The 9884-nt window shown below is 34.3% G+C and overlaps 1 protein-coding gene across 10 annotated transcripts in view; it reads right to left on the bottom strand.

Annotated features, from left to right (window-relative positions):
- Positions 1 to 8025: 8025 nt before the first annotated feature.
- FAM184A (family with sequence similarity 184 member A) overlaps positions 8026 to 9884 on the bottom strand; it is a 96188-nt gene continuing 94329 nt past the window's right edge. For 8 of the 10 annotated variants that reach the window (XM_031964354.1, XM_031964351.1, XM_031964352.1 and 5 more), the window contains one exon: positions 8026 to 8383. In XM_031964354.1, the coding sequence (XP_031820214.1) occupies positions 8369 to 8383 (15 nt within the window). In that variant the 3' untranslated portion in view covers positions 8026 to 8368. The other 2 variants (XR_004233627.1, XM_031964350.1) reach the window with 2 other exon arrangements.

Here is a 9884-nt window from a genome sequence, read left to right as displayed (position 1 = left end):
AGCCTGAGCTGATCAGACCAGGTTTTCTCAATAGAATGAGAATTTAGAATTTCAAAAAGATCTGTTGATTTGTCCTTGAATAGTATTGCTTCTGTCATCCAGGGAAGATGGCCCTTTCTAGACTCCTTGGAGCCTGGGAGATCCTGATCTCCAAGATCCCCCCAGAAGGGGACACAATAAAGGGAATCATAAAGGGAACACAGCTTCAGTAAGGGAACAGTTTCCCTCCCTCTTCACTAGAAATGGAAATGATTTAATATGGTATTGGTACTTTGATAACAAATTCACATGATATGTGATGTATCAGAAAGTGGTAAAAAATAAAAGGATTAAAGGGCAACAAATAAAGAAAGTAATCTGAAAATGCAATGAGAAAGGTACTGAATATACATAAAAACAAAATATTATTTGGCCAAAGGGAAAGGCTCTCATTTAATTGAACAAATATTAAGCACATAATGATGAAATATTTCTTGCCCCCACGAAGCTTATATTCTACTAAGGAGTGAATACAATAGTTATACAGGTACAAAGTAATTTGAGGAGAAAGACAACATCAGCAACGGGGTGCTCCATGGAGGTAGTAGTATTGGGTATGTTATACCAAAATATAGAGACAAATTGAGAAATATTAATTTTTTAATTGGAGAATTTATTGAAAGTCGACTGACCACACTGGATTAGCATCCAGAACGTGTGGTGGTGAAAAGGATATTGGGTTTTTATAGTTTTTTTGGTGTAAGCAGACCTGACAGGGACCAGATAAGAGGTTAGCGTGCTTCCTTATTTTCTGACATCTTTGCAACTGTTGTTAAGGGACAAAGGCAGTGACAAAGACAAGGGCAGAGAGACAGGGGTCTTGCATGGAATTTCCGTTGCTGTTCTTATGCCAAGGAAGGTTCTGACAGAAAAGGAGAGAAGAGTCTTTTTAGGTTTGTAAATGGGGGTTTTGGAATTAATAGGTCATTTTGAAGCAGGTTGTAGTCCCTTTAAGAAATTGTATTTCCTATTGATCTGTGATTCCCTTCAGATTCCCAGCCCTCCAGGCTGAGGCATATCTTCCGCATACATGCTGTCTTTCCTGGATGCCAGAGCCTTTGATTCACAATTCCTGGTCAAAAAGCATCCCTTTGAATTCCAATAGATCCAGGCTTGCCCCAGCCCCCACTGGATCTGAGCCAACTTAGGCTCTCCCAGTCCCCACTGGTTCTGATCTGCTGGGGCTTCCCAAACCCCACTAAGATACCCAATATAATGAGCTTCTATCAACTAAAGTCTTTGCAGATGGACCTCGGTGGCTTACTCAGCTGCCAGGACTTTCTGTCCACTGAGAACTGCATTCTCAGTGCAAAACTCCATTTTCCATAGATCTGCTACTATAGAAGTCATTCTCTGGGTAAACTGATTTCTATCTAACAATAAACTTATATTTTGCAACTAATATTCAGGAATGAGTGAATTCTTTCATTTCTAAAACTGTGGCTGATTTAAAGGGAACTCTTAATAACTCTCTTATAGCCACTAACCTCTAGATCACCTGGAATCTAGACCACTGTAAACCTCATCGATTTTAAGTTCTCAAACATAGTTTTCCTGGGGGTGTGGGGTAAAGCCTACAATCTAGGTTTATCAGGTAAGTAGGGGTGGGGAAAAGCTGTATATAAGCCCTGAAGAAGATAAGGCAGAATTGAGGAAGGGAATGCATTTCAGCCATGTTGCATGCTTTATGCAAATGTAAGAGGAAATGGAAATGCCAAGGTTAAGAGGATATAATTAGAAGCAAAACTGGAAGTTATTAGAGAACAAGGTCCAGATAATGCAAAACAGTAGGAAATGGTCATCTAAACATCATTTGTAACACCTCTACTTAAAAATCTTTAACATGGATATTTTTTCTTTATTTCATCTCACCACAAAGCAACTGGAAATTTAAAGCTTACTACTGTGTGCACTTTGGAGGCAGCTAAGTGGTTAGGTAGATAGTGAGCTAGGACTGACTGGTACCAGAGCTTAAATGTGAATTCAGACCCTTACTAGCTATGTGACCCTGGGCAAGTCACTGAACCTGTTTGCCTTAATACAACAAAGAAGGAAATGGCACACCACTTCACTATCTTTGCCAAGAAAATGTTAGACAGTAGTATGCTATGGTCCATGGGGTCACAAAATCTGAACAACATTTTAGTCCTATCTCGGTTTGCTGAGATTTTTTTTTTTTTTTTTTTTTTTTTTTTGCTGAGAACAAAGGATTAATGTTCTGTTCCCTTTCTCTTCCTGAAAGTATGTATCCTCTACAGCCAAAGTTAATGTTTTTTTTAATATATATTTGTCCATCTTGTCCTTAAAAGTTATTATTAAGGTATAATTGTGGTTATTCTAGTATATTTCATTTACTCAAAAGCAGCTGAGAGTGAAGATATGGCCAGCCTTTCTTCCCCTGCCCCCCAACCCCCCAGAAAAGTTCTTTATCACCTCAACCTTGCAGTACTATTATTGTAGTTATTTTATCTTTCTTCTTTCCCCACTCCAAACTGTGGGGACAAGACCACCCGCTCAAATAAACCAAATAAATTAAGGAGACTTCTCAAGGCAAAAGCAGAAAGGAATTTTATTACGATCTCACTAGAAAGGGCGTCTCCCTCCCCACAAGCAGTTGGGCAAGAAGAGGCAAAGCCCAGTTAACAGACAAGAATTATATAATGGCCTGGGCTAACCCCCCTATAGGCTGGATCTTTGCCTTGATTAGCCAGGACAAATGACCTCACATTCTAAGTCATAAATGAGGAAAAATTTTCAACCCAATCACATCTTTAGGATTACTAAATTACCTTATTTGGGAGTTTCAGTGCCAAGGGGGCCCCAACTTAGTCTCACAAAGAAAAGGTCCCACTCCTTAAGGCACAGCTGACCTTTACTCAGTCTTTAGAACACTGTCTCCATCTTGTGAGAGCTTTCACAGTTTACTTCATTCAAAACCATTCTCTACTGAGCAGTCAAAGGGATTCTTCTAAAATGTTGGTTAAATAATGTCATTCCTATCCACTCCTTAAACTTCAATAGCTCATCATCATCATCTTTGGAGCAAATGAGAAGATCCTCAGCTCCTCTAGTAAATTCACCTGGCCCCTTTTAATCTTTCCACTTTACTTTTCCCCTATGTATTCTGTAATCCAATGACAATGGCTTTCTTGGTTGTCTAAGAGACACTCCAATCTTCTGAAGATAGACCTTTTCACTGATTATCTCCTGTTCTTCCCTTTGATACTCAGGCCAAATCCTACCTTCTCTAGGTCTTTCCTGGTCACTCCACTCCCACTCTACTCCTAGTTCCTTCCCATTGAGATGATCATCTTTCTACTCTATAGACAGTTAGATACAGTTGATTTCAAGCTATTTCTTCCACTAACTCCTTTAGGGCAAAAATTGTATTTTTGTCATCCTTTTGACAAATCCTCAAAGAATAGTACAATGCTTGACATTATAGAGAATCCTTAATAAATGCTTATTGACTGAAGTTCTCTTTCTGCTTTGTTCGGATACCCAGTTGAGAGCTCAAGATGAACCAAAGAGATTTTTATTGATACTTATTGTTGATTTCCAAAAGCAATCAATCAATAAACATTTATTAAGTACTTAATATGTACCAGGCACTCTGCTAAATGATGGAAAAGCAGGGAAAAAAGGAGTTACACCAGATCTGGATGCAGGATCAAAATTAATCAGCAGCATTCTAATGATAAGTGCAGACATACCTCAGAGACAGGGTGGGTTTGGTTCTAGACCACCCCACTAAAGTGAATATTGCAATTAAAAGCAAGTCACATTTTTTTGTTTTCCCTGCAGCATATACAAAATTTGTTTACACTACATAGTAGTTTATTAAGTGTGCAATAGTTTATATAAAAATGTATATAACAATTAAAAATACTTTATTGCAAAAAAAAAAAAACAAAACCTTAATCATCATCTAAGTCTTCAGTGAATTGTAATCTTTCTGCTGGCAAAGGTCTTGCTTTGATGACGACAGTTGCTTACTCTCAGGATGGTGGCTACTGAAGAGACTGTAGAGATTTCTTTAAGACAACAATGAAGTTTGCCATTCTCTTTCTAATTGGCCTACTTTAAATATTGTTGTCTCAAAGGAGGACAGAGAGAGACAAAAACAGGGAATAGCAGGTCAGTGGAACAGTCACAACACAAAAATTCATCAATTAAGTTTGCAGTCTTATATAAGCAGAATTTATGATGCCTCAAAATAATTGCAATGTTAGCATCAAAGATCACTGATCATAGATCACCAAAACAGAAATAATGAGAAAGTTTGAAATATTGCAAAATTACCAAAATGTGACAGAGACATTTTGTGAGCACATGTTATTGGAAAGATGATGCTAAAAGCCTTGCTCAATGCAGAACTTCCACAAAGCTTCAACTTGTAAAAAAAAAAAATGCAGTATCTATAAAAGTAAGGGACGCCTGTAGAAAAGTGGAGTTACTTCCCTTAGAAGCAATGGCATCAAGCTATTCCTTCTCTCTGACTTCTACTTTCACATGGACAAAGCAACTCTTTCCTAGCTCAGGTGTGTACAAGGGCCCTTAAGTCATTATTCTTCAAATCATCCTTTAGGGACAGGAACATGGGATTACAAACTGCTTCAGAGAAGAACAAAGGGGAAGGGAGTGCTTAAACACTCCTCCATCAAATATATTTATTTTTAAATTTAGCAAAACCATCTGCAACACTAATTTTATCAGCTCTTGAATATTCCACATTGCCATATCTACTACCTTTCATTACCTCCAAAATGTAAACCAAATCAGCCAGAACCTCAGGAAAGGGGAATCACCTGGAAAATCAGTGCCAGTGCAGGCAAATGAGTTGGTAACCCAAGAAAGAGGGGAGACCATGTATAACCACACAGGCTTTTTGGCTGGAGGTAACAACTCTCTCAATAAAGATCCAGTGAGTTCAAAAAGTCCCATGGAATGGAAATAACCAGTATAATATGGAATCATTGCAACTGGAACAAGTCAGGCATTCAGAGGCTTCAAGGTTGCTAACATTTTGTTCCTGGGATTCCAAAGAGCCTTGAAAGCCTGGTTCTCAGAAGCTCAAGGATATAGGAAGAGCTAAGAGAGGCAGTGATTAGTGCCGGAATCCTGGTGACCTGTGGCAACAATAAAGCAAGTTAACCAATTCAGCCACAAGCATAGCTGAGGAAAGAGCCTGGAGCTGCCACAAAACTTCACTTCAGGAACTAAAGAATGGGAGATAAAGATATCCAAAAGAAGGGTAACATTATAAAAACTACAAGCAAGACCAAAGGGAAAAATGGATTTCCTACAGACACTAAATGAATAGAAGAAATGAAATGATAAAAAATGAAATAAAAGCTCTTGAGGAAAAGAACTGGAAAGAGAAAAATAGCTTAGTGGTAAACCTTTATAAGGGACTCCCTTAAAGCCAGAGTAGATTAAACAGAAATTAATGACTGCATAAAATACTAAGAAATATTAGAGTCAAAAGAATGGGAAAAAAAGGTTAAATAAAATATTTGACATAAAAGTAACAGGAACAAGTCAAAGAGAGAGAACCTAAGAATCACTGGACTTTCATAATTGTGATTATTTTTAAAAGCTTAGATATATTCATGATTTTAAAAAATCACAAATGAAAACTGTCTAGAACCAGAACTTGGAGCAAAGTGGTGTTGAAAAAGGATAGTTTGGGAAGGGAATAATCTTCAGCAAACAAACCTGCTAATTCCCCTGAATATAGGAGGAAAAAAAATCAAGTAACTAGAATGTAAGGATGCCCATCCATTGAGAAATGTAAGGGTGCCCATCCATTTAAAAATGGATGGGCAAATTGTGGTATAGGATAAAGAGACAATTTCAGAAAATGCTGGATAATACGAATTGAATGAATGACTAGAATGAAAAGATCCAGGAAAACAATTTACATGAGGACAGCATTATAAAAAAATACAACTCTAAAAGACTTAAGGACTTTGATCAATGAAATGAACAACCAAATTTCTAGAAGATCTCTGATACATATCTCCTGATAGAAAGGTGATTGATTCAAGGTGCTGGAAAAACAGATACATTTTTTTGGACATAGCCAATGAATTTTTATTTTGCTTGAATGTTTATATAATTTTGTTCTTTTAGTTTTTGACTTGGTAAAGGGAGGTTTGGTGAAGAAGAAAAGAAGTGGTTTGGTAATGGTGATGCCAAAGAAAAGAGGACCATTGAAAGATTTAAAAAAATTCATAGTGGAGAATGTGGAGGGTATATCAAAGGGAAGCAGAGATGGGAAAAGGCAGTTTTGAGAATTTGCTATACCTTTATTGAAAGAAGCAGGTGGTATGTAATATTATGAAATAGTACTATACTTTAAGAAATATGAAAGCAAAGAAGCAAAATTATAAATTAATGCAAACAGTCTAAAAATATAAATGCACAATAGTACAAAGTAAATGGATTAAAAACAACAATCATAAAAAAGGATGAGTGTTTCAAAAATACAAAGAACAAACTCAGCCTCACAAAAAGACATTTCCCCTATAATCCCACCTCCTTTGAAACAGTTAGGGAGTAGGAAGGTTTATAGATGCATATAGTCAGATTTTTCCTCAAAGTATTTATTGGTTTTGCTGACTCATTTCTTGCAAAGAGCCAGCCAATATAATTAAGATTTTTTTAAAAAAGAAAAACAGAATAAAATCAAAGAAGGAAATTTGGGGCATATAAGAACAAAAGATACCAAAATTTATTTAAAAAAACAGGTAGTATAAGGTAGAGATTCATGGTTTTGTGTATAATTCTCTTTTTTGAGTATATAAAAATGCTCTTTTCCTTAGTGTTTAAATTCAGAATAAAAAATAATTAGAAGAAAAGGCCTTTGGAGGGTGGTTATATGGAAGAAGAATGACTAGTTATGCTTTGTGACAGAAGAAAACAGAATTTACAAACACAGATTTCAGGTGTCTTTGAGGTAAAAAAATTTCAAATTAGAATATCAGAATGGAATGGGCTGCTTTAAGGGCTCTTCAAGCAGAGGTAGAAAACAATTTGTAAAAAAGGTAGTTGAGGGAATTCTTGCTTGGTTATGGATCCATGAAAATTCTGAGAGTCCTTTGATTCTATGAAATTACTGAATGGGTAGTCAGTTAGGCACTATGAATTGTAGGAAGAAATTTTAGGCCAAGGTCTGCCAAGCTGCTTTTATAAAAAGTTGAAGAGATTTAGTTCACATGTTGTTATGTGAACATGTGAACACATGTGAACATCTCAAGTTTACATGCTTGTAAGACTGATGAATTTTATATTTTTATATCAACAAACACTTATTAATTTCCTCCTACATGTTGAACATTGAGCTAGACATTAGGGAAATGTTTCAGTAAGCCATTATCTATGTCCTTTCAGAAATTATGGCCTTTTAATGATGATCTGTTTAGTAACATATGAAAAAGAGAACTAACTGTCCTAAAATTCTGAATATGAGAATGGAAAGACAAAACATCTGTCCCTAAGGAATAAAATGCATTGAGGAATATAACTGATCAAAAGCCAGTGTTTTTTTTTTGTTTGTTTTTTTTTTTAGTGAAAACCAAAACTGAAAACGCTCCAATAGCATTTCAATTAGGTTTTTATCAAAGTTCACCAGTTATATTAAAAATTCTAATATTTGCCATTTTTCTTCGGTGTTTATGTTAAGAATTTCAAAAACCAAAAAAAATTTTTTTGAAGCTAAGTTTTTGAAGGACAGTTTTGTGAAAAAAGGATAACATGTTTGATTCCAGAAGGAAATGGGTTAGAGAATTCAGTTTAGTGTAAGTTACACATGATGACAGAATAAATTAGACCATAAATTTCCTTAACCTGCTTTTGGCATAATGATTGAAGTAGTATAACACTCTTGATACACTGCATCATGTTGTAAAACTTTTTTGGAAAAATCTAATCTGAAATTTGAAACTATATAAAAAATTGCTAGAAATAAATGAGAATGATCAGTCTTGTTCTAACAAAATTTATTATGCAGTAATTACAAAGGTTAAAGACTTCCATTTAAAATAAAAATAACATATAATTACACACATAATGTAGTACCTTGTAGAGTGATTTAAACAAATATCACAGGAAATATAGTATATTTTCAAATTGGAGAGACAAATACTTTCTCATTCACAGTGTTCATCATGTTATAGGAAAGCCTGTTCACATAATAATTTGTAATAAAGTCATGCTCTTATTAACAGTTCACACAATACTGTGTTCAAAATAATTCTCTCAGAATGTGAAGTACCGGGCAAACCATTCCTGACGTTGGGGATCTGGAGAAGCCACTGGTGAAGCTTCACTCTGAGGAGGGCTAATTCATTAAAAAAAAAAAGAAAAAAATTAAACACAACATTAAGCTTTGAAACAAAACAAATTGAGACAAAGGATAAAAATATAAAATTTAACTGATTCTTCATATCAGAAACTATGTTTTGAGCATTTTACAATCCATCTGGCAAGATACGCATCAGCAGCTCAGATGAAAGTAATTAAAGAGCCAAAGCATAAAATTAAGAGTTAATACAATGGAAAAATAAGGTGTCAAATTTTTTATTTATAGAAAAGCTATAAGGGAGGATATAGCATAAGTATATATATTTTTTAGCTTTCCCACTAATTTCTAGTTTGATTTTCTGAATCTGAAAAGGCATCAAATTCTTAAAAGAAATTGCTTACATATTTCATCTAGTAAATGAACTTCAAAGTGTGTTAATATTTCACAAATATTTTGTAGTTTCATGTAAACTTCTTAAAAAATGGTGTGTTTAAAGCCAGTTTACTTTCTTCTCAAAATTCTCCAATAATAATTATTGTGATGATAAATAGAAAAAATGGTTGATAAAAAACTTAATACTAATTAAAGCCTTAAGGTGCTATTCAATAAAACAAAAGAATCCCTACCGTCTTTTGGGAAAATTATAAGTCACGCAACAATTTGTAATGGGAACTCCAGTAGTCATATTCCATGAGCTCATGCACATGCATCTTACTGATTCCTGAACATACTCATGCACAGGGAAAAATAAGCAACACAAAATATTTAACAGAATATACATTAGCATAAATTAGAATGTTCTTTTTTAATCATGATTCTTTATTCTTCTATTTTAAAGCACCTATCACTAACCATATGGTTAATTATTCACTTGAAACCAGTTTAAATATCCACCTTTGAGAATGTACAATTATTATTCAGTGTCTAATGACAGTGAATAGATTTGTTAACAGAAGGGGCCAAATAAACTAAAAGTAACAAAGCTCACTCATTTATTAAGAAAATACAAAATCCTGGCAGTATATCCAAGTTTAAATTATCTAAGGTCTAAAAATTTCAATTTCCTTCATAATTCATTAAATTATATGATATGCAATCATGAATTGTAAGTTAATTTTTTTTTTCTGTAGACATCTGAGTGATATTTTATCCTGAGTTATCCTGCATTAATTTTCCAGAGTTTCTATGTTTCCTATTTTGGCAATGTACATAAACTAATAAACTTCTGAAGTCCAATATGGAAAAAAAAATACTTTCATAACACTGAAAAGTGTCATGTAAGAACTGTTACCAATTGAAAAAAATTAAAAGTTTGCATTAAAAATGAACTATTAAAAGGCAACTGCTAATACAATTATAAAGTTGATAGAAAATACTTGGAGCTTAAGAATTATACTAAACTCTCAGTAAGCGTTTAGGAAATTGATTCATAATTTAAAAGTCACTTAGGAAATATAATTTAAACAAGAAAAAAGTACCATAATAAAGAGACTATAAAATAGAATTTCACAGAAATATTGGTACTCCTTAGTTATTC

The sequence above is a fragment of the Sarcophilus harrisii genome, chromosome 4 (genome assembly GCF_902635505.1).
Source record: "Sarcophilus harrisii chromosome 4, mSarHar1.11, whole genome shotgun sequence".
Classification (NCBI taxonomy): Eukaryota; Metazoa; Chordata; class Mammalia; order Dasyuromorphia; family Dasyuridae; genus Sarcophilus; species Sarcophilus harrisii.
This window is presented reverse-complemented; position numbering and strand designations above follow the sequence as displayed.